Source organism: Schistocerca gregaria, chromosome 2, assembly GCF_023897955.1.
Source record: "Schistocerca gregaria isolate iqSchGreg1 chromosome 2, iqSchGreg1.2, whole genome shotgun sequence".
In the NCBI taxonomy this organism is placed as follows: domain Eukaryota; kingdom Metazoa; phylum Arthropoda; class Insecta; order Orthoptera; family Acrididae; genus Schistocerca; species Schistocerca gregaria.
Window position 1 is genome coordinate 592,549,171 of NC_064921.1, and position 26,190 is coordinate 592,575,360.

Genomic DNA, 26,190 nt, shown 5'->3' on the forward strand with positions numbered 1-26,190 from the left:
GGAATGTTTCTTTTGCCAGGAAGTATCCCCAATAAACTGCCGTACCAGGAAGTGTATGCAGGGATGGATTGTTGCTTGATAGCTTGGGTAAATAATAGAAAATGTAAATTTCTAGTGGACACTCAGATAGATATATTAGTTGTGAATCTGGATCTCGTGGAGAAGGAGAGACTGAAACTCTGAGATACAGATTGCAAGCAACAGGAGATAATTACACAGATTCAGTAGAGACAACACAACTCGAGTTTAAGATAGGAAATAAAAGTTTTCATGACCAAATGGAAGTGTTGCCAGCTGTGGGACAAGAATTTTCTGTAATAATTTGATTAATCTTTCTGGTTAAATACCACGCTGAAATCTGCCTTAGGCTACAAAAAGTTGAACTTAACAGGAATTCATTTCTGATGGGTGATGGGTGCAGCAGTTCAAAATCTTTCTATGTCACAAAGTACAACCGTTGCTAAAGAAATACCAAATGAACTACATATAATTACATTAAAGGATGTTTCACATGACATGTAATCAGCAGTTACAGGGAAGCTATGTACCATAGTAAGTTTTATGTCCGGCAAAGCTGCTACTGGTATCAGACGACATTCTGGATAAGGAGTATTGTTTTACACGAATGAGTATAGCACATGTAAGGAACAATAAGACTGAATGGTTTCAGAATCGACGAAGCGAACCTCACGAAGGGGTAGTTATAGCTATGCAATAAATACTCGATGAGGAAGACATTGATAGGTCAGTGAGAGAACACGGTATCAAGCAAACTGTCAGCACATCTGCATTGCATAATAAAGTCAGTTATTTAAAAGATAATGATCGGTCATTCATGATCTCATTGTTGGTACAGTATGAAGCTTTATTTAACTTAGAATGTCTATTGCTAGCCACACCCACAACACAGCATTAAATTCCACTGGGCAATCATGCACCAGGCTACCACAAGCAATATATGTTCTTAAGTCCCTCCAGTTGCTGACAGGCTGACAGAACAGTTCATAGATCAGGAACTTGAAGAAGGCACATAGAACACTGTGACAGTCCATGGTCAGCAAATACTGAAATCGAATAGGGTGTGATTCTATGTTCTCTTCCAACCTACTTTCACATTCAGGCAATTGGCCCCCCACTTAAGGTTCGACGCACTTTCACATCCAGGCAAATGGCCTCATATGGAATCATGACAAATTGTACTTAACATGATTTATATTTTTTACTTTTTTATGAAACGTAAAGGCAAAGATGTAAAAGTGATCACAGCAGCTGACAGAGGAAGAGACTGCCACAGACAATTGATTGGTCGCTGGAGCTAAGATGATAAAATTTCATTGTGTTTTATATTTATTACCGAATTAAGGGTAATAATTTCTCTGTTCTTCTTTACTTGCAGACGAGTGCAGATGCACATAGCGCTGTATCTTTAGGTATAGTAGTCGTGTTTTGTCTGTTGAAAAGTTAAGCCGCCAATAGGAGCAAGATTGTGTAAAAAGGTGTGTATCATAAGAAACTGATGTTTTAGAATAAAATCGTATAGCCAGCACGGTAGCTCAGCGTGTTCGGTCAGAGAGGCGCTGCCCCCTCTGTAATAAAAAAACTGCGTAAAGGTATCAACGAGCAACTTGAACAGGTATCATGTGATGTTCGCCCAGACCAAACGCAACGAATAATACCGAACAAAATGAATTTTAAAAAAGTTTCATGGGATGTCCACCCCGAGCAAATACAGCGACCAACAGCGAACAAAATGAGAGTTTTCTACCGGCACAGTAACTCAGCACGTTCGGTCAGAGAGCTGGTTGGTCCTTGGAATAAAAAAAACTGAGTGGAAGGATCAACAAACGAACTTGAACGGATGTCATGTCAAGTCCGCAACGACCAAACACAAACAAAACGAAATGGTCAGCGTGACAGATTATCAATCCTAAAGGACGGTCCACACGCAACGATCTGTCTGCGCAGATATCGGCGCAAATGTCTTTTCATGCAGAAGATCGCTGCAAATGTTTTGTGTTCACACGACACAAACTCAAATCTACTACTCGCCTGCCATCTGTCGGTGTAGAAACGAAATATCAGTGGCAAGCGACTACGCTCGCCGAAAACGTCAGAAGTTGAATTATTTATTTTGAAATTTAGGAATTGAAGAAATTCTGTTGTGGTCTATGTTCGCAACTTGTGTTGCATAAAACATTCAGACAAAACGCAGGAAACAGAGAGAGCGGTCAAAATGGTATACATAGTGGCTGCTAAAGCGAAAGCATTTTTCGCACATACACTCCTGGAAATGGAAAAAAGAACACATTGACACCGGTGTGTCAGACCCACCATACTTGCTCCGGACACTGCGAGAGGGCTGTACAAGCAATGATCACACGCACGGCACAGCGGACACACCAGGAACTGCGGTGTTGGCCGTCGAATGGCGCTAGCTGCGCAGCATTTGTGCACCGCCGCCGTCAGTGTCAGCCAGTTTGCCGTGGCATACGGAGCTCCATCGCAGTCTTTTAACACTGGTAGCATGCCGCGACAGCGTGGACGTGAACCGTATGTGCAGTTGACGGACTTTGAGCGAGGGCGTATAGTGGGCATGCGGGAGGCCGGGTGGACGTACTGCCGAATTGCTCAACACGTGGGGCGTGACGTCTCCACAGTACATCGATGTTGTCGCCAGTGGTCGGCGGAAGGTGCACGTGCCCGTCGACCTGGGACCGGACCGCGGCGACGCAAGGATGCACGCCAAGAACGTAGGATCCTACGCAGTGCCGTAGGGGACCGCACCGCCACTTCCCAGCAAATTAGGGACACTGTTGCTCCTGGGGTATCGGCGAGGACCATTCGCAACCGTCTCCATGAAGCTGGGCTACGGTCCCGCACACCGATAGGCGGTCTTCCGCTCACGCCCCAACATCGTGCAGCCCGCCTCCAGTGGTGTCGCGACAGGCGTGAATGGAGGGACGAATGGAGACGTGTCGTCTTAAGCGATGAGAGTCACTTCTGCCTTGGTGCCAATGATGGTCGTATGCGTGTTTGGCGCTGTGCAGGTGAGCGCCACAATCAGGACTGCATACGACTGAGGCACACAGGGCTAACACCCGGTATCGTGGTGTGGGGAGCGATCTCCTACACTGACCGTACACCTCTGATGATCGTCGAGGGGACACTGAATAGTGCACGGTACATCCAAACCGTCATCGAACCCATCGTTCTACCATTCCTAGACCGGCAAGGGAACTTGCTATTCCAACAGGACAATGCACGTCCGCATGTATCCCGTGCCACCCAACGTGCTCTAGAAGGTGTAAGTCAACTACCCTGGCCAGCAAGATCTCCGGATCTGTCCCCCATTGAGCATGTTTGGGACTGGATGAAGCGTCGTCTCACGCGGTCTGCGCGTCCAGCACGAACGCTGGTCCAACTGAGGCGCCAGGTGGAAATGGCATGGCAAGCCGTTCCACAGGACTATATCCAGCATCTCTACGATCGTCTCCATGGGAGAATAGCAACCTGCATTGCTGCGAAAGGTGGATATACACTGTACTAGTGCCGACATTATGCATGCTCTGTTGCCTGTGTCTATGTGCCTGAGGTTCTGTCAGTGTGATCATGTGATGTATCTGCCCCAGGAATGTGTTAATAAAGTTTCCCCTTCCTGGGACAATGAATTCACGGTGTTCTTATTTCAATTTCCAGGAGTGTACATTTACTGCGAGAGTTGCAGGGCCACCGTAACGACTGGAGTAATTATTTACAGATAGATGTCGAACCTTATAACTGTCTCTTAACGCTCGTAACCTCTCATATTATACAAAGTAATACTTGAATGAGAAGAACAATTTCTCTCCATGAACGGCTGAATGGTGACATTAAGATTCCTGGCAACAGGAAGGTGCTATAAGGACCTTAAATTTTCAACCACAATTTCTAAACAAGCATTGAGTGAAATTATACCCAACACAAGTGAAGCTATTTACGCTGTCCTGAAGGATGAGTTCATGAAGGCAAGTCAAGTATATTAATTCTATCGAGTTACAAATAATATTTTTGCTGATGAAGAATCACAAAATTTTTGCTGTTTTAGACGTGTTTGAATCACAAAATACCAGAAACTTGGCTGGTATATTTCATCCACTCCACCACCAGATATTCGAGATTTTCGAACTTTTGATAATTATTTACAGTTAACAGCCCACAACGATTTTTATTATTACTGTTTCTCAGTTCGCCGGTGCGTCGCCTTCTCGTAATTTTTCAATTAATGCATTGTATGCAGCTGTCTTTTTGTTCCTGTCACTGTACTCTTTCCTTTTAATCTTCCACAAACATGGGTCACTTCTATAAAATTCAATGAATTCACTGATAAACTGTCTAGAACACTGACGAGTGTCAGCCATTTTAATGCTCCGTGCGCACAAAGACAAACACTAGACTGAACAAGCAGCTGTTTCCCGCCAGATTTGCGGCGATCTCCTCTCCACACGCTCGAACTTGTCTGCGCAGATGTAGTTTGAACCCACAGATCTGAGACGATTCGCTCAAACCCCCAACTCCAACTTCGAGGTTTGCACACACCTCATTTCGGTGCAAATCTCCTGTCCACACGCAACGATCTGTCTGCGCTGATGTGATGTGCACAGACATTTGCGCAGACAGATCGTTGCGTGCGAAGGGGCCTTAAGGGCCCGGGTTCGATTCCCGGCTGGATCGGAGATTTTTTCTGGTCAGGAAGTGGGTGTTGTGTTGTCCTAATCATCATCATTTCATCCCCATCGACGCGCAAGTCGCTGAAGTGGCGTGAAATAGAAAGAATTTCATTCGGCGAACAGTCTACCCGATGGGAGGCCCTAGTCACACGACCTTTTTACCTACTTTTCCAGCAAATTTAGCTTTTTTTGACGCGGAGCAGAACGACGGTTGGTGGAAGCTGCCGCCGCTAGGAGCATAGAAACTAAATATTTCAGCAGCTCCCCTACAGCGCGGGAGGAAACAAAGTAATAACAGGAAATAAAATTAACCCATTTCTCTTTCAGCGAAATTAGCAGCCGCAGAAGAGAATATTTTATTTCATTGTGAATTTTTAGACAGACATTGGCAAAGTGAGCCAAGGCTGCACTCTGAATTTCACGTAAAATTTCAAAGCAAATAATTAATTTTGGTAAGATCCTGGTGGGTTAGGTCTGATCTGACTATAAAAAACTCAAACAATTACCTTTTGTGTCTCATTTTGTAATAGCAGCTTGGGAAAAGTACATTATCGTGCCAAAGAAATCCCGTGCATATTTTTCAAATGTAGCGATGTAACATTTAACGTCTTTGTAACTGTTAGCAAAAGTGTTAATAACCAAAATCAAATGATATAATATAGCAAGGAGTAGTGAACAGTTACAAATTAATTTACCATTTCTTTTCGTAGTCAGACCAGAGAACGCGAACAATAAATTCTGTATAATTCGCACTGATAGAAAATCCTACTATAGAATTAATTTTATGTTATTATTCATCTCTCCATAAGCAATGTTAAAGAGTATGATTTGAAATCAAACTTGTATTGTTACGTTGTTGGAAATTATCTCAATGAGTTTCGTCTGAAATTCTTATTATTTACCCCTGTAAGACACAAAATCAAAATCAAACAAGGAGAGAAAGAATAACGGGCTAAAATGTGTCGTTCCAAAATCACGTGACTTGAGCTGCAGCAGATGTAGCGAACGGAATTAAAGACTGCGCATCCGACTGCTCACTACATTGAAATTTATACTCTATAGCTTATGCCAAGGAGGTATATAAACTTTTCTATAGGTCGTTGATATAATTACTCTATGATATAAACTATGTAGGTCGTTGACTTATGCTCATAATAGTATCTATGGTCGAAGGGTCAAGTATGTTTATGGGAGCTCATTGACTTTGTTAAGGAAATAAACACTGATCACCTTCGCGTGAAATGTTTGTATCTGCTATCAGTCCACGTGGTTGTGTGCCATTGAAATTACAATAAAGAAAAAGAAAAAAAAAATGTTTTCCTAATGAACTTTGTACAGGTTAAGATTTATAACAGTTGAATTTTTGTTCATCTCTGATGTGTGTATATATCTTAATGCCCATGACGTTAGTGTTGAGTGTTACATGACTTTGTGACGTTCAGTCCTTCAGTTAAGATGCTATCTATCTGACATTGGCGCGGGAGGACAACTGGCAATGGAAGATAATGTCACAAAGCAGGTTACACATTAATGTATTTGCTGTAAACTTTACAAAGAATGGACTGTTGGTTACCTTCACAGCTTTCCATTTTGGGGTGGACACAAAACACGTGTCTTTCCTTGTAAAGTGTACCCATGCAGCTTACACAGAATTGTAATATTTGATTATATTTTGTGAAAACATGACCCTCAGGCGGACGAAATTGAGGCGCTGGCATCAATATATGGAGATGACTGGAAAGTGGAAGACGAAGTGAATCGATCGTACAGCATCAGCTTAAAGGAATGTGGCCAAGAGATCACATTATATTTCATATTGCCGCCCGAATACCCATCTACAGCACCTCCGAAGTATCAGCTGTCAGCACCGGGACTAAAGCCCGAAGAAAAAAATTTGATTACTTCCGCCCTTGATGAACTAAGTATGTAAGTTTTTAAGGCACAATCTCAATTTTAAAACCAAGACGAAAAAAAGGACCACAGCTGATTTTCTTCTTCATGGTAATTAGCCGGATCCCCATTCAAAGAAAGAAAAGGTTGTGTTCTTATACTTATTGCAGCATTTGTATGGCATTAGCTGTTTACAAATTAAATGGAATTTTAAGCAGTTGGGAAGTGTGTTAAAATCTACAATCGGTTTCACTCGCAGAATTTTTGTCTAGGCAAATACGTTACCGTACAATTTCAATACCAACAAAATTTTTATCAGAAGAGATGTTGCAGTATCATGTTGATGGACGGCGGATACATTTTCGTATCAGAAGCTAGAGCTTAACTAGTTGATGATCTTGTGTATGAGCTGCTAATTGTTTCTGTGACAGTAAAGTAATGAACAAATGTGTCAAGTCGCTGACAAGACATTAACATTTTAACAAAGTCATTGGTTCAAAGATCACAGAATATAGGATTAGTGGGGCACGTATGTCTTAACAAGTTACTTGGATCATTTCTTGTTCTTGGTTTCATATGTGTGATGACATCCATTTGAGCAACTTTGTGCAATTTTTTTGACAGTGCAATTAACTCAAAACGTTGTATTCCACTCTTATTTTGTGTATTACAGATTTCAATTATATTGAATTATTTGACGGAAGGGAGAGGAAAGAACATTATTCCATATGATACAACATTGGATGTGGGAAGTTACTTTGATACCATTGTATTTTAACTGTCCTTCCTTCAATTTATGAACCATTGTATTTTGTTTCTTTTAAAGTGATCTACAATTTTAATCTGGGACCCATAACACAGATCAGCATTAAGTATTTATGAAACACTGTAGTTGAAGTAAACATCTTGTTAAGGAGGAACGCTAATGGAAAAACACACTATTTGAAAGATTCACCAGATCCACAATTTTGAAGATATGGTACTGAAATTTTGTATCATGCTTTACATGAAATTAACACATTTACTGTTAAGTTACATGCATTATATGTATTTAACTTTTTATGGAACTTAAAAATTTTATTTTCAAAAAATAATGTATGTATTTTTTCCCAGAAACTAGTACAGAGATTTCTACAAAATTTTCTCTTTTTTAATCTCTCTGCTTATACTAAGATTTTATGTTGACGGTTTTTGAAAGTATCACATAGGAGAATTTTAATAATTTTTTTATTATAATTCTGTAAGCACAATATGAAATGCATGCAAATTTTTGAGCACTTAGTCACATACACTATGTGATCAAAAGTATCCAGACACCTGGCTGAAAATGACTTAAAAGTTCGTGGTGCTCTCCATTGGTAATACTTGTGTTGGTCCACCCTTACCCTTGACGACAACTTCCAATCTAGCAGGCATACATTCAATCTGGTACTGGAATGTTTCTTGGGAAAGGCAGCCCATCTTTCATGAAGTACTGCAGTGAGGAGAGGTATCGATGTCGGTCGGTGAGGCCTGGCACGAAGTCTGGATTCAAAAACATCCCAAAGGTGTTCTTGGGAATCAGGTCAGGACTCTGTGGAGGCCAGTCCATTACAGGGATGTTATTGTCATGTAACAACTCTGCCACAGACGTGCATTATGAACAGGTGCTCATGTTGAAAGATGCAATCACCATCCATGAATTCCTCTTCACCAGTGGGAAGCAAGAAGGTGCTTAAATCATCAATGTAAGCCTGTGCTGTGATAATACCATGCAAAACAACAAGGGGTGTAAGCCCCCTCCACGAAAAACATGACCACACCATCACACTGCCGCTTCTGAACTTTACTGTTGCCTCTACACACGCTGGCGGATGACGTTCACCGGGCATTTGCCATACCCACACCCTACCATCAGATTGCCATACTGTGTACTGTGATTCGTCATCCCACACAACAGTTTTTCCACTGTTCAGTCGTCCAATGTTTATGCTCCTTACACCAATCGAGACACCGTTTGGCATTTACTGACGTGATGTATGGCTTATGAGCAGCCACTCGACCACGTCTTCTGTGCAGCGAGCTATGTTAATTTAAGTATTAACTGGATTTTTCTTACTTGTCACTTCTTCTTTCGTGTGTTTTTGCTTTTAAGAAGCATTAATTTTTGAGTGCTAGTAATAGTGTTCCGTAGATTTCGTGTTTGTTTTGAATACAGTCAGAAAGAGTCCCTTTTGTAGACCACGTCTGCTGTGCAGCGAGCTATGTTAATTTAAGTATTAACTGGATTTTTCTTACTTGTCACTTCTTCTTTCGTGTGTTTTTGCTTTTAAGAAGCATTAATTTTCGAGTGCTAGTAATAGTGTTCCGTAGATTTCGTGTTTGTTTTGAATACAGTCAGAAAGAGTCCCTTTTGTCAGCCATAGTGCAAGTAGTGCTAGTGTTTGTTTTGAACACAGTCCAGAGACAGGTAGTGCTATTTTCATTGTTTTCAACAAGAAGTTTCTAGTAATCACAGTTCAGTCAGCTATCAGCCGCCTTTAGTGAATTAGCAGTCTAGTTAAAAGTTGATTAACTCTCTACAGTAAATTGATTTCTTAGGATGGGTAGGATGTGTGACTGCTGTGTATGGATGCAGGAGGAGCTGGCCTCTGTTTGTGGACGGCTGAGTGTGTTGATGGCCGCGGTCATCCGTCTTCGGGCTGGTGCCTCGGAGTGTAGCAGCAGTGGAGAATCCGGTGTGTCGCATGGTACACCCCAGATGTTACATGCTTCACCCACGGTCCCTGCTGTTGAGACATCTTTGTGGGTACCAGGTGCGGTTGGGCCAACCTCTCCCCAAGGGGAGTGGCGGGTTAGGTGGCGCATAAGGTGGAGGGTCAGTGTGGATACTGGCCATGTGGTATCACTCGCTCTGCCTGTGAGTGTACATGTGGCTGCTCCTTCAGCAAGGTCCAAGCAGGCACACGGGGGAGGGGTTTATTAGTTATTGGGAGCTCCAACGTTAGGCAGGTGATGGAGCCCCTTATGGAAATAGCGGAAAGGTCGGGGAAGAAGGCCAGTGTTCACTCTGTCTGCTTGCCGGGGGGTCTCATCCGAGACGTGGAGGAAGCCCTGCCGGCAGCGATAGAGAACACTGGGTGCACCCGACTGCAAATTGTTGCTCATGTTGGCACCAATGACTCCTACCGTCTGGGTTCAGAGGTCATCCTCAGTTCGTACAGGTGGTTGGCGGAGTTGGTGAAGACGGAATGCCTCGCTCGCACGGTGGAATCTGAGCTAACGATTTGTAGTAATGTTCCCAGAACCGATCGCGGTCTTGTGGTTTGGAGCCGAATGGAAGGCTTAAACCAGAAGCTCAGATGATTCTGCGGGGATCTGGGGTGCAAATTTCTCGACCTCCGCCATCGGGTGGAGAAATGTAAGGTCCCCCTGAATAGGTCAGGCATGGATTACACGCAGGAAGCGGCTACAAGGGTAGCGGAGTACGTGTGGAGTGCACGTGTGGGTTTTTTAGGTTAGAGAATTCCCTCCCTAGGCCCAACAAGATGCCTCCTGAGATGCGGCAAGGTAGTGGTAGGCAGATGTAATCAGTAATGAAATTCTTAACTCAGATTGGAATGTATACCACAGAGATAGGCTGGACATTGAAGGGGGAGGTGGGTTTATAGTGATAAAAAGTGCAATAGTATCGAAGGAAATTGACGGAGATACGAAGTGTGAAATAATTTGGGTGAAGGTCACAGTTAAAGAAGGCTCAAACATGATAATTGGATGTCTCTATAGGCCCACTAGCTCAGCAGCTGTTGTGCCAGAGCACCTGAAGGAAAATTTGGAAAATATTTTGAGTACATTTCCCCACCATGTTATAGTTTTGGGTGGAGATTTTAATTTGCCGGATGTAGACTGGGAGACTCAAACGTTCATAACAGGTGGCAGGGACAAAGAATCCAGTGAAATTTTTTTAAGTGCTTTATCTGAAAACTACCTTGAGCAGTTAAACAGAGAACCTACTCATTGCGATAACATATTAGACCTTCTGGTGACAAACAGACCCAAACTATTTGAAACAGTTAACACAGAACAGGGAATCAGCGATCATAAAGCGGTTACTGCATCGATGATTTCAGCCGTAAATAGAAATATTACAAATGGTAGGAAGATTTTTCTGTTTAGCAAAAGTGACAAAAAGCAGATTTCAGAGTACTTAACTGCTCAACAAAAAAGTTTTGTCTCGAATATAGACAGTGTTTACAATCAGTGGACAAATTTCAAAACCATCGTACAATATGTATTAGATGAGTATGTGCCAAGCAAGATCGTAAGAGATGGAAAAGAGTTAGAAAACTGCTACGGAAGCAAAGGGAACTTCACAGCAAACATAAATATGGCCAAAGCCTTGCAGACAAACAAAAATTACACGAAGCAAAATGTACTGTGAGGAGGGCTATGCAAGAGGCATTCAGTGAATTCGAAAGCAAAGTTCTATGTACTGACTTGGCAGAAAATCCTAAGAAATTTTGGTCTTATGTCAAAGCAGTAGGTGAATCAAAACAAAATGTCCAGACACACTGTGACCAAAATTATTGAAACAGAGGATGACAGACTAAAGGCCGAAATACTAAATGTCTTTTTCCAAAGCTGTTTCAAAGAGGAAGACTGCACTGTAGTTCCTTCTCTAGATTGTCACACAGATGACAAAATGGTAGATATCGAAATAGACGACAGAGGGATAGAGAAACAATTAAGATCACTCAAAAGAGGAAAGGCTGCTGGATCTGATGGGATATCAGTTCGATTTTACACAGAGTACACGAAGGAACTAGCCCCCCTTCTTCCAACGGTGTACCGTAGGTCTCTAGAAGAGTGTAGGGTTCCAAAAGATTGGAAAAGGGCACAGGTCATCCCTGTTTTCAAGAAGGGATGTCGAACAGATGTGCAGAACTATAGACCTATATCTATAATGTTGATCAGTTGTAGAATTTTGGAACATGTATTATGTCCGAGTATAATGACTTTTCTGGAGAATAGAAATCTACTCTGTAGGAATCAGCATGGGTTTCGAAAAAGACGATCGTGTGAAACCCAGCTTGCGCTATTCGTCCACGAGACTCAGAGGGCCATAGACACGGGTTCCCGGGTAGGTGCCGTGTTTCTTGACTTTCGCAAGGTGTTCGATACAGTTCCCCACAGTCGTTTAATGAAAAAAATAAGAGAATGTGGACTGTCAGACAAATTGTGTGATTGGATTGAATGCAGCATGTCATTCTCAATGGAGAGAAGTCTTCCGAAGTAAGAGTGATTTCAGGTGTGCCGCAGAGGAGTGTCGTAGCACCGTTGTTATTCACAATATACATAAATGACCTTGTGGATAACATCGGAAGTTCACTGAGGCTTTTTGTGGATGATGCTGTGGTATATCGAGAGGCTGTAACAATGGAAAATTGTACTGAAATGCAGGAGGATCTGCAGCGAATTGACGCATGGTGCAGGGAATGGCAATTGAATCTCAATGTAATGTGCTGCGGATACGTAGAAAGAAAGATCCCTTATCATTTAGCTACAATATAGCAGGTCAGCAAACGGAAGCAGTTAATTCCATAAATTATCTAGGAGTACGCATTAGGAGTGATTTAAAATGGAACGATCATATAAAGTTGATCGTCGGTAAAGCAGATGCCAGACTGAGATTCATTGGAAGAATCCTAAGGAAATGCAATCCGAAAACAAAAGAAGTGGGTTACAGTACACTTGTTCGCCCACTGCTTGAATACTGCTCACCAGTGTGGGATCCGTACCAGATAGGGTTGATAGAAGAGGTAGAGAAGATCCAATGGAGAGCAGCGCACTTCGTTACAGGATCATTTAGTAATCGCAAAAGCGTTACGGCGATGATAGATAAACTCCAGTGGAAGACTCTGCAGGAGAGACCCTCAGTAGCTCAGTACAGGCTTTTGTTGAAGTTTCGAGAACATACCTTCACCGAGAAGTGAAACAGTATATTGCTCCCTCCTACGTATATCTCGCGAAGAGACTATGAGGATAAAATCAGAGAGATTAGAGCCCACACAGAGGCATACTGACAATCCTTATTTCCACGAACAATACGAGACTGGAATAGAAGGGAGAACCAATAGAGGTACTCAAGGTACCCTGCGCCACACGCCGTCTGGTGGCTTGCAGAGTATGGATGTAGATGTAGATGAAATCCAAGTTTCTCACCTGCTGCCTAACTCTCATAGTACTTGCAGTGGGTCTTGATGCAGTTTGGAATTTCTTTGTGGTGGTGTGAATAGATGTCTGCCTATTACACATTACGACCCTCTTCAACTGTCGGCGGTCTCTGTCGGTCAGCAGACGAAGTCGGCCTGTATACTTTTGTGCTGTATGTGTCCCTTCACTGTCACATCAGAAACTGGACCTAGGAATGTTCAAGAGTGTGGAAATCTCTTGTACAGATGTATGACCCAAGTGTCATCCAATCACCTTCCACACTTGAAGTCTGTGAGTTTTACGGAGTGCCCCATTTTGCTCTCTCGCGATGTCTAATGACTACTGAGGTCACTGATATGGAGTACCTGGCAGTAGGTGGGAGCACAATGCACCTAATATGAAAAAAAACATGTTTTGGGGGTGTCTGGATACTTTTGATCTCACAGTGTATATCAGCTTACATTCAGAATTTCCAAATTTACTATTGAGACTGCAGTTATTGGGTTTATAGCAATAAGTATACAAAATTTCATAATTGTAGCTTTCACAGATTCTGAGAGAAAAAGGTTCATAAACACGATTTTCAGGAAATGCAATTTAAAGCTGAACCTACCTTTTCTTGTGTCGCCTCTTTAGAAGGCGCCAGATTTGTATTTTTAGGGTCCTCTTTACCTTCAAGGCTTCTCTTGTGGTTTCTTGTTCCCTGCCTTCTTTCCTTTACAAGTCTTCAGTTGACCTTTCAGCTGCAGAGAGGTGCTGTAAACCTATTTTTCTCAAAGTGTCTTGAGTGAAATTTCCTCTCTTATAGCCCGTGCTCTCAAATACCTTCATCCTCCCTACAGCTCCATCATTAAATAGAAGAACTGCTTCATAAGTTGCAACTCTGACAACTGTAGGTGGTTTTAAGGTAAGACTTGTTTGGATTCTAGGTATTGCCATGAACACACTTTTTTAGAAGTATAGGATTTGCTATATACAAATTGGAAGCCTCTCCTTCTGAATGTAGGGATTGTTGTCCATCTGAGCTTGTAGATATTAAACTGTTGCTTCAATGACTGGATGTGGCAGGAAGATTGCTTGACACATTTAATTATTTTTCAGGTACTTAGGATGTGATTTCATTATTGAAACTGTGGGAACTGATTGCCCAATAAATAAAAAAAAAGAAAATTGACGTTTTAAGTCCATTTCATAAACTCAAGTCAAAGTGCCAAAGTTAGTCATAATTTGATCCTCCAGATTACTCTTCAGGTGTGTTATCCACTGGTCTCTGTAGCTGCTTGCTTGTTCAGGAACAGACAACCATTTTTCATTCTCTTGATTTTTCGTTAATTTTGTTTTGTTCTCCTCTAAGTGATCTTCCAGTTTTCTCAGTAGAAGTACCTGTTTGCAAAAGTAGGACATTACAAGTCTCTTATAAGCAAAATTATATTTGTTAATTGAGAAAGTTGTTGTGGGCCAAAAATACTAGTACAGAGAGGTGTTTATGGCTGTATATAAAGTTGAACACAAGACTGGCAAACTCCTGTTTCAAAAATATTAAAAGTAAATTAATGACTTGTGAAATACCTGTACTGTGATAAAGTAGAACTTCATTTGCAATGCCGCTACAGCTGGCATCGACACCCAGCCCACACTTTATAGAAAACAAACTGTCTCCTTAAAGAAGAAATTGCAGCATGGACAGCTCTTTCAGGTCATAAACAGACAGAAAATTAAGTGTAATAAATTGCATAGAAAAAAATCAGTTTGCGTAAGATAAGCCAGAGAAGGAAAAGAGATTAGTTAAAATGTTGAAACTATATTCTGTCTTTATGTGACAGCTTATCATGAGCCAGGTTTCATAAAACTCTGTTACAGTATTTACTTTACAGCTCATGTAAAGGTAATGCAGAATGTGTAAGGAAAAAATCAAAATGTTGATTCGTAAAGATGACCACGACCTTATATATACAAAAAAAAAAAAAAAAACAAAGATGATGTATCTTACCAAATGAAAGCATTGGTATGTTTATAGAGACACTAACAAACACACACACGCACGCACACACACACACACACACACACACACACACACACACACACACACACACACACAAAATTCAAGCTTTCGCAATCCACGGTTGCTTCATCAGGAAAGAGGGAAGGAGAGGGAGAGACGAAAGGATGTGGGTTTTAAAGGAGAGGGTAAGGAGTCATTCCAATACCGGGCGTGGAAAGACTTAGCTTAGGGGGGAAAAGGACGGGTATACACATCCGCACATATACAGACACAAGCAGACATTTGTGAAGGCAAAGAGTTTGGGCAGAGATGTCAGTCGAGGCGGAAGTACAGAGGCAAATATGTTGTTGAATGACAGGTGAGGTATGAGTGGCGGCACCTCTAAATTAGCAGAGGTTGAGGCCTGGTGGGTAACGGGAAGAGAGGATATATTGAAGGGCAAGTTCCCATCTCCGGAGTTCTGATAAGTTGGTGTTAGTGGGAAGTATCCAGGTAACCCAGACGGTGTAACACTGTGCCAAGATGTGCTGGCTGTGCACCAAGCCATGTTTAACCACAAGGTGATCCTCATTCCCAACAAACACTGTCTGCCTGTGTCCGTTCATGCGAATGGATACTTTGTTGCTGGTCATTCCCACATAGAAAGCTTCACAGTGTAGGCAGGTCAGTCGGTAAATCACGTGGGTGCTTTCACACGTGTTTCTGCCTTTGATCGTGTTCACCTTCCGGGTTACAGGACATGAGTAGCTGGTGGTGGGAGGGTGCATGGGGCATGTTTTACACTGGGGGTGGTTATAAGGGTAGGAGCCAGAGGGTAGGGAAGATGGTTTGGGGATTTCATAGGGATGAACCAAGAGGTTATGAAGGTTAGGTGGACAGCGGAAAGACACTCTTGGTGGAGTGGGGAGGATTTCATGAAGGATGGTTCTCATTTCAGGGCAGGATTTGAGGAAGTCATATCCCTGCTGGAGAGCCACATTCAGAATCTGATCTAGTCCTGGAAAGTATCCTGTCACAAGTGGGGCACTTTTGGGGTTCTTCTGTGGGAGGTTCTGGGTTTGAGGGGATGAGGAAGTGGCTCTGATTATTTGCTTCTGTACCAGGCCAGGAGGGTAGTTGCGGGATGCGAAAGCTGTTTTCAGGTTGTTGGTGTAATGGTTCAGGGATTCAGGAGCAGATTCGTTTCCCACGAAGACCTAGGCTGTAGGTAAGGGACTGTTTGATATGGAATGGGTGGCAGCTGTCATAATGGAGGTACTTTTGCTTGTTGGTGAGTTTGATGTGGACGGACGTGTGAAGCTGGCCATTGGACAGATGGAGGTCAACGTCAAGGAAAGTGGCATGGGATATGGAGTAGGACCAGGTGAATCTGATGGAACCAAAGGAGTTGAGGTTGGAGAGGAATTTCTGGAGTTCTTCTTCACTGTGAGTCCAGATCATGAAGATGTCATCAATAAATCTGTACCAAACTTTGGGTTGGCAGGCCTGGGTAACCAAGAAGGCTTCCTCTAAGTGACCCATAAATAGGCTGGCGCACGAGGGGGCCATCCTGGTACCCATGGCTGTTCTCTTTAATTATTGGTATGTCTGGCCTTCGAAAGTGAAGAAGTTGTGAGTCAGGATGAAGCTGGCTGAGGTAATGTGGAAAGAGGTTTTAGATAGGGTGGCAGGTGATCTGTGTGAAAGGAAGTGCTCCATCGCAGCGAGGCCGTGGACGTGTGGAATATTTGTGTATAAGGAAGTGGCATCAGTGGTTACAAGGATGGTTTCAGGGGTTAACAGATTGGGTAAGCTTGTGTCTGTATATGTGCGGATGGCTATGTGTGTGTGTGTGTGTGTGTGTGTGTGTGTGTGTGTGTGTGTGTGTGTGCACGTGTGCACGTGTGCGAGTGTATACTTGTCTCTTTCTCCCCCTAAGGTAAGTCTTTCCACTCCCGGGATTGGAATGACTTCTTATCCTCTCCCTTAAAACCCACATCCTTTCGTCTTTCCCCTCTCCTTCCCTTTTTCCTGATGAAGCAACCATGGGTTGCGAAAGCTTGAATTTTGTGTGTGTGTTTGTGTTTGTTAGTTCCTCTATCAACATACCAACGCTTTCATTTCGTAAGTTACATCATGTTTGTTTTTAGATATATTTTTCCCACGTGGAATGAGTGAAGTGCGCAGAAGACATTGGCATTCTCAGGGGTCAGTGCAATTAAATTAATGTTCACACCATTGGTGGTGAAATTTGTTAACATCGAATATAGATTTATGTATCAGGAAGTCGTTTCTGAAAGTATTTGTTTGGAGTGTAGCCATGTATGGAAGTGAAACATGGACAATAACTAGTTTGGACAAGAAGAGAATAGAAGCTTTCGAAATGTGGTGCTACAGAAGAATACTGAAGATAAGGTGGATAGATCACGTAACTAATGAGGAGGTATTGAATAGGATTGGGGAGAAGAGAAGTTTGTGGCACAACTTGACTAGAAGAAGGGATCGGTTGGTAGGACATGTTTTGAGGCATCAAGGGATCACAAATTTAGCATTGGAGGGCAGCGTGGAGGGTAAAAATCGTAGAGGGAGACCGAGAGATGTGTACACTAAGCAGATTCAGAAGGATGTAGGTTGCAGTAGGTACTGGGAGATGAAGCAGCTTGCACAGGATAGAGTAGCATGGAGAGCTGCATCAAACCAGTCTCAGGACTGAAGACAACAACAACACCATTGGTGGTATGCGTGGACTGCTGACGAATGGTGTTCAACAAAGAATCACGGTTTTGCACTATCCTAGATGACCATCTTTGGTAAGTATGGCTGTGATCTGGGGAGAGTTCCCAACCTTGCAATGTTTTGGAGAGGCACAGGTGTTTCATTCCTGGCACCATGGTGTGGGGAGCAATCAAGTATGACTTTGGGTCATGACTGGTGGTGCTTGATGGTGCCATTAATCAACAGAACAATGCTTGTCCATGTGTGTCTATGGACGGTATGTGTGGTGTTGAAGTAGCAAGCAAAATCCCTAGATCTGTCCCTGAGAGAAATGTGTGAGATCAGTACAAACATCAATTCTGTCCGGTGCCAGTATCCAGGATATGAAGGACCAGTGGAAGCTGTAGGTAAGCTTTGCTCAGGAGAGGATAAAATGGCTTTATTACAACCTTCCCAATGGAATCAGTGCACACATCCAGGTCAGAGGGGGGACAATGTCATACTGTTAAGTGGGCTCATATTGACAAGTTCTTTGCAAATTATACTGGAGTTTGTACTCACTGAAACAACACTATATGCCCTCTCAACCTGCAAAATTTCATTTTGCTTCCGCCTCCTCCTCCTCTCTTGAGTGCTTCACTTTCTTTGTCAGACACTGCTCAACAGTGGCAAAATATGGATCATCGAAATAAATGTATATCTGAAACTGGGTTACAGTAATATAAAACACTCTGGATTGGATGAGCAAGATACACAGATGGCTGTGACTGAAGCAGATACGAATGATTCAGTATCAGACCAATGCTTATTATCAAAAATATGATCATATGGGGTATCAAGTGAAAATTGTGACTGGATTGAGGACTAACAGGTGATATTAAATGTATACAAAGAAGAGCAACACAAATGGTCAGATATTTGTTTGATCTGTGGGAGAGTGTCACAGAGATACTGAAGGAACTGAAATGGAAGACTCTTGAAGTAAACATAAACTATCTTGAGAAACTCTACTAACAAAGTTTCAAGAACCGGCTTCAAACGATGACTCCAGGAATATACTACAATCCCCTTATGTATTGCTCACAAAGGGATCGTGAGGATAAGATTAGAATAATTACAGCACTCACAGATGCTTTCAGACCATCATTCTTCCCATGCTCCATGCGTGAATGGAACTGGAAGAAACCCTGATAACTGGTACAATGGGACATACCCTCTGTCATGCATCTTGTGGTGGTTCGCGGAGTATAGATGTATATGTAGGCTTAATAATATTGAAAGATCTACAGGCTTGAGTAATGTGTAGCAAGAACAGGAAGACTCCAGGATGTGTTAAGATCAGCAAAGTGGTTGTATACGTGAAGAATGGAATGTAGCCCTAATATGTCTCATTTAAAAAAAAAGGAAATCGACATGAATGTTGGAACTACGGTTTTAACAAAATGATGATCACTAATCACTGAAATCTATTATCAGATACACAACATGGTTTTTGCGAAAGAGCATGCTCAGACTAGAAAAACACCTTGAATTTACTTTACCAATATATCTTGTCTTCATTGACTACAAAAATGCATTCTGTAAAATAAATCAGAGTAAACTGCAGGAAATTTTAAGAAACAGATGGATTCCATTTCATCTTTAAGAGTTGTGCTGAGTTAATATATGAATAACAATATATAGATAAAAATAGCGGAGAGCAGACATAATATGGATGCAACAAACTGAGGAGTTGTACAAGGGCACCCCCTTTCACCCTCTATTTTTAATTATGTTGACCGAGATAATGAGGCAAGTACATGTTTTTAAATGGGACGCTGTACTTATTTTACCATCATTCGAACACTTTGGAAAAGATGCATATAGTCGTGTAATGCATGTTGCTATTGTGATTCAATCTTTGCTTAAAAGAGGGCGGATGAGGATTTACCTATGTAGCATAGGCAGTGCATGCTGCATAGAGCATGGCAACTTGGGTTGCGCGAGGCATGTTTTACAGTCTGCAGCCGCTTCGACCTCCTCGACCTTCCGTCGTACAATATTTCCCAGCGTCTTTTAAGCGATGTTTGAATCACAATAGCAACATGCGTTACATCACTATATGCGTCTTTTCCAGAGCGTTCAAATGATGGTAAAAAAAGTATAGCGTCCCATTTAAAAAAACATGTACTTGCCTCATTATCTCGGTCAATATAAATGTTGTGATAATTGTGCATGTGCCCCATAATGGAGGTGTTAAGTCTTACACGACTTACCCTATAGATATCAATGATAATCTGAAAGCTTGGGTACTGGCAATACAATGTTTAATAATGTGGCTGTTATTATGATGCTTGTTGTCCGACATCAGGTAATTGTTAGTCGGAATGAAGATGACCTACAAGAAGTTGTTTTAATAGCAAAAGAGCCAGAGAATACAATTTGGAGACCTCCATTAAGAAGACAAAACCAGTGTCATTTTTAGGATACCAGTCCAGGCAAATGAAGGTAGAAATTGATAAACAGATCATAGAGTAGGTTAAGTATAGTAAGAAAAGTTCTCGCCGAATGTAAATACTGTAGAAGTAAAGGACACCACTTACAGTAGAAATGAAGAAGATGATGTGGAGGCATGGTATGGGAGGTGATTACATGACAGAGATAGGGGAAACTGTGTGGTAGAGGTTATGGGGGCAGTGGGCTAATGGAGTTTAATGGCTGCTTCACAACCTGTGCCATCTGCATTTATCCCTCCAGCACCAACTTTTCTGAACTACACAGACGGGGTTTTTCCTTACAATATGTCATTCACTCCTGTAATCCTCCTGGTTTCAGTCTCCAGTAATCCACTGTTCTTTCACCCTCTACCCAATAGTTTCCCCTTCCTCTGTCCTGTCACCCCCTCTCAATCCAACCTCGTGTGACCTTCATGAAGCCAATGGTTCCAGTGTCTGTGTGTCACAGGCCTAACTCCTGCACCTGCTGCCCCTTCCTCCTGCATTCCTGTCCTGCGCACCTGCTGTCTCCATTTGCGCTGCTAGCTACCCATTCCCGACCCCTCCTCCTGCTTCCCATGTCTTTCTCCCTCTACTCACCCAACCCAACAAAACCCGTCACATCAGTACACCTGCAAAAGTGTAATCTTGGCAATGCGTCATCACACCTAGTGGCAAAAATGATCATCAAGTTACTGACCGATCATTTTTGTGTAAAACTTAACCGACACAATACAACGACATCAGATATGATGGAAACAACACACAAACCATATGTCAGATGGAAGAATCATTAAAACAGTATAAACCAATGATTAGCTTGACCAATTTTGAAGCAGATGGAATGGACCATAAGGCCCAAACTCTGATGTATTTGGTTGGTGCATAAATTCATAGCATTTTTTCAGAAGTTTAATAAATGCAACAGACACACGTAACAGTGACTTTAGTCATCAATAATATATTCTGCTTCACTATCTCGAACAGTCTGCCACTGATGGGGCAACTTTTTAATTCTGCGACTGTAGAAATAATATGGTTTTAAGGTGAAAAACTCGTGAAGCTGTGTTCGGAGTGCATTGTTATCTTGAAAGGAAGTACTTTGAAGGCTGTTTGATAGAGAGCAGAAAAGGTGAAAATCTGAGGGTGCAAGACCAGGCGAATAAAGTGGATGCAGAATGACTTCCCAACCATTTCATATATAGTGTTTGTCAGTCTAGCAGAACGTCGACGGCCGTTACCATCAAGTAGCATCACTTCACGCAGTCTTCCTGGTTATTGTTCTTGGACTACACCTGCAAGATGTCTCAATATCTCAGGTGTCGACAATAAATGTCAGCAGTGATGGTTACAAGTCAGAAAAGCTGTTCATTGTACACCACACTGTCACTGTTCCACCAGATGCATAACATTATCTTTTGTGGGTGCACACATGTCTTTGTATGAGGATTTATTGCTTGATTTTGGTTCAACCATTCCTTTATTTGCCGTATGTTAGCATAGAGACACGATTTCTTTTCACCAGTAGTGATACAGGATAGGAGTGGTCGGTGTAGCTCACGAGTCAGTTCATGATGAGCAAGCAGAGATGCCCATATGACCACCCGCTGATTTTTGTGATTTTGGCTTGGAGAATGTGGTACCCACACACTCAACTATTGAACCTTCACCACTGCATGCAAATGTTGCATACTGGTTGAATGGTCACAGTTCATGACATTTGTCAGTTCTCGAGTACACTGACATGTATTACAGTGGATTAATGCTTTTAAATGATCTTTAAACCCTAGGTCTTCCTGAACCTAGAGAGTCACTACTGTCAAAACAATTCTCCTGGAAATGAGAGAACCATTTTCTTACCACGCTCTGTCCAATGGCATTATCTCCATACATGGCGCAAATGTTTCTGGCCTCTGCTGCTTTCACTTCTATATTGAACCCATGCAGAAGAATATGTCAGAAATGTTCAGGTTTGTCTGCTTGACACTCCATTTTTTTACCGTCAACAGCTCCACTCAAAATCTCTAAATGACAAAGCAATAATACGTAAAATCAAATAGCAACACTGAACTACAAATAAAAAGCGACAATTGATAAGTAAACCCATAGCAACCGGAATTCCAACATGCAAAACAAAAATGCCATGAACTTATGCACCAACCTAATAGATGATGTATTATTTTATAATTTTTTCAGCTACCCTGATTTAAGTTGCTACTTACTTGATATCTTATATATACATCAAAGAAATGTTTTGCATCACCACAGTTCCCAGAACTCCTGAAGACAGGCTTTGACTGTGGATATTGTATCACAGACAGTCCCTTTTACTGTTCAGAGATGTCACTAAACCTGCCCAAAGACGTAAACAACCATTCATGAGCATCACCTATTAGACGGAGGGGGTCCAATAGCTGATCACTTCCAGTCATCCCACCAGGTAGGAGGTACACGCCTTGTGTTGTCTAGTTAAACCATGCCTAGATGGTCAATACTGCAGTTCAATTGCGTCCACATGGATACTTTGTGCCGGTAAAGGCTCTCAACAAGGTAAGTGTCCAGGCGTCGTGGAGAGAACCAAAGCAGTGTTTGGACATGGAAGAGATACAGAGATAGACAGGAACTGTCGATGACATGCCTTGCTCAGGATGCCCAAAAGTTACTACTGCAGTGGATGACGGCTACCTACAGGTTATGGCTTGGAGGAACCCTGACAGCAATGCCACCATGTTGAATAATGCTTTTTGTGCAGCTACAGGACGTGATGTTGTGACTCAAACTGTGCCCAATAGGCTGCATGATGCGCAACTTCACTCGTGACATCCATGGTGAGGTACATCTTTGCAACCACAACACCATGCAGTGTGGTACAGATGGGCCCAACAACATGCTGAATGGACCACAGGATTGGTGCCATGTTCTCATCACCAATGAGTGTTGCATATGCCTTCAACCAGACAATCTTCAGAGACATGTTTGGAGGCAACCCGGTCAGGCGGAACGCCTTAGACACACTGTCCAACGAGGGCAGCAATTTGGAGGTTCCCTGATGTTTTGGGGTGGCATTATGTGGGGCCACGTATGCTGCTGGTGGTCATGGAAGGTGCAGTAACAGCTGTTAAAATACACGAATTCCATCCTCCGACCAATAGTGCAACAGTATCAGCAGCATATTGGCGAGGCATTTGTCTTCATGTATGACAATTTGCGTCCCCATTGTGTACAACTGTGTGAATGACTTCCTTCAGGATAACGGCATCGCTTGACTAGAGTAGACAGCATGTCCCCCAGACATGAGCCCTATCAAATATGCCTGGAATAGATTGAAAAGGACTGTTTATGGATGAGATGACTCACCAACCACTCTGAGGGATTTGCGCTGAATCACCATTGAGGAGTGGGACAATCTGGACCACAGTGCCTTGATGAACTTGTGAATAGTATGCCATGACGAATACAGGCATGCATCAATGCAAGATGATGTTCTACTGGGTATTAGAGGAACCGCTGTGTCCAGCAATCTGGACAGCCACCTCTGAAGGTCTTGCTGTGTGGTGGTACAACATGCAATGTGTGGTTTTCATGAGAAATAAAAAGGACAGAAATGATGTTTATGCTGATCTCTATTCCAATTTTCTGTACAAGTTCTGGAACCGAGGTGATGCAAAACTTTTTTTGATGTGTGTAACATGGTACTGAATTCTTCCAAACAGTGCTCTTAGTATCTTATGGAAACTATGTACTATTAGCAATTTGTGTGAAGCAGGGCAGCTGACAGTTATTGTAGCAACACACCAGTTGCCTGGGAAACATGTCAACTGACAAATAATTTTATTTAGCGTATAGTTGCTGTTCATGCTGTGTGGAAAATTGCTTTACTGTTATTGGAAGCAAAATGGAATATTTCTTGTGCTTGTTTTGCTTATCTTTTCTTTCACCATAGCATTACTTTATGAAAATGGGATCAGCATCATTTTTAACCTAACCGTACATTGCCGTGGAAGACTGCTAACAATTATTTTAGTTTTTGTAAGGCACAAGCAGGCCTGATTAGTTTTAGTTTTTAAGTGCATACCAGTACATTAAGTTTGTGTCTTTAGTGCTTTATCTTCTCATTCTAGATTACAGTGTGGACAAACAGTGATATATGAATGGGTTGAAAAAGTAAGGGAGTTGGTTCAAGATTTTTTGCCATTAGATAAGGGTACTGAAGATTTTGGCATTGACAGTGCTGCATTCTCATCAGTCACCTGTGAACAGCAGGAATATGAATTTGAACTACCACAAATAACACATGGAGAGACAATCACTGATCGAAAAAGTGTCTTTCAAGGCCATGCTGCACCAGTGTTCTATGCAGAACAAGTCAAGTAAGAAAGAGCAATAAAATCCTCGTAGAAATATGAAGCGTTGTGTATTGCTTTCATGCCTCTTTCATTTTTCATCTTCATACAGGGCAATTTTACAAAAGCTATATGAAAATAAGAAAATAGCTAATGCAACTCACAACATGTATGCCTATCGAATTTTCAAAGATGATACAAAATCGTTTCTGCAGGATTGCGAGGATGATGGTGAAACACATGCTGGAGGAAGGCTGCTTCATCTATTGCAGGTATGAAACTTTGTTACATTTGTAAATAAAAATGCTGTCATTAGCAATTGAGAAAAAAAAATCAATGTGAGTAAAACATACCAATGAACATGTCATATTTTATCAGACCACTTAAGGTATCAGAAAAGAGTTTTATATCATTTTACTTGTCAAAATACACATTATAGTTTCACACCCTCACTACTAAAAATCTATCTGCGTGCACCGTTTCTTTGATTTTTCGTTTTGATGTGCATTTTAGTTCCCAATCTCCAGTTTCTGTGTTATATTTAGTATCCTATTCCTCTTAATGTGGATTCTGTGTCTCAGTATATGCGTGTATATGACACTTGGCTGACTCTTCTGCCGCATCCCATTCTTTTTCTGTTGCCTATCCTTTTATGTAGTCTCAAGATAATTAACAGTTAACTGCTTCTGTAGTAGCACCACTTAACTGAGCATTTTTGCTAGTTTACTGTGAACATTGTAGTTATGTAATCACTTATTAATCATTATGTAATTGTTCCTTCTATATATGTCATATATACCTAAGCACATCTGCTTTTCTGCCAGTTTCCCTCTTTTCATAGCTAACTTTTTATTTGATGCTCCCACTGAATATATCTTCTGTACCTGTTTCGAAAAAAGGTTATAGTTTTACTTCTCATCAGTAGGCAAGTCATTAGAGTTGGGACACTTATGCTATTTAAAGAGAAACAAGGAAAAAAATCTGTCCTGATCTTACCTAAGGAACCATCCTAGTGTTTTGTGAACTCATTTAGGTAAATTTAAGTCATGATTGTAAGCTAATTCCCTGTGGATGAAAGTCTAGTGTCTTAACAACTGCATTACTTCACTCATTTGACCTCAGGAACTGTTTTGTAGCTTGAATAAAATAACCTCTTGATTGCCATATTGCTGGCATGCAGCCAGCTATGTTTAACAAAGAACTGTATATATCTACATTTACATACATACTCCCCAAGCCACCGCACAGAGGGTGGCAGAGGATACCATGTACAACTACTAGTTGTTTCCTTTCCTGTTGCACTCACAGATAGAGCAAGGGAAAAATGACTGTCTATATGCCTCCATATGAATCCTGATTTCTCATATGTTATTTTTGTTGTCCTGACATGAAATATATGTTGGTGGCAGTAGAATCATTCTGCAGTCAGTTTCAAATGCCGGTTCTCTAAATTTTCTCAATAGTGTTCCTCGAAAAGAATGTTACCTTCCCTATGGCGATTGTCATTTGAGTTCCCAAAGCATCTCCTTACATTTGCATGTGGTTTGAACCTACAGGTAACAATTCTAGCAGCTTGGCTCTGAATTGCTTCTATGTCTTCCTTTAATCTGACTTGGTGTGGATTGCAAACACTCAAGCAGGATTCAAGAATAGGTCGCTCTATCGTCCTATATGTAGTCTCCTTTACAGATGAACCACACTTCCCTAAAATTCTCCCAAGAAACAAAAACTGACCATTCACCTTACCTACTACAATCCTCAAATGCTTTTTCCATTTCATATTGCTTTGTAACATTACACCCAGATATTTAAACAATGTGACTGTATCAAGCAGGACACTATTAACACTGTATCTGAACATTATGGACTTATTTCTCCTACTCGTTTGC

At 41.8% G+C, this 26,190-nt stretch overlaps 1 protein-coding gene across 3 annotated transcripts in view; it reads left to right on the forward strand.

Annotated features, from left to right (window-relative positions):
* Positions 1–5,873: 5,873 nt before the first annotated feature.
* LOC126334371 (protein IMPACT-like) overlaps positions 5,874–26,190 on the forward strand; it is a 72,458-nt gene continuing 52,141 nt past the window's right edge. For all 3 annotated transcript variants that reach the window (XM_049996829.1, XM_049996830.1, XM_049996828.1), the window contains exons 1-4: positions 5,874–6,225; positions 6,400–6,632; positions 24,080–24,328; positions 24,414–24,573. In XM_049996829.1, coding sequence (XP_049852786.1) covers positions 6,202–6,225; positions 6,400–6,632; positions 24,080–24,328; positions 24,414–24,573 — 666 coding nt within the window. In that variant the 5' untranslated portion in view covers positions 5,874–6,201. The remainder of the gene's footprint in view (positions 6,226–6,399; positions 6,633–24,079; positions 24,329–24,413; positions 24,574–26,190) is intronic.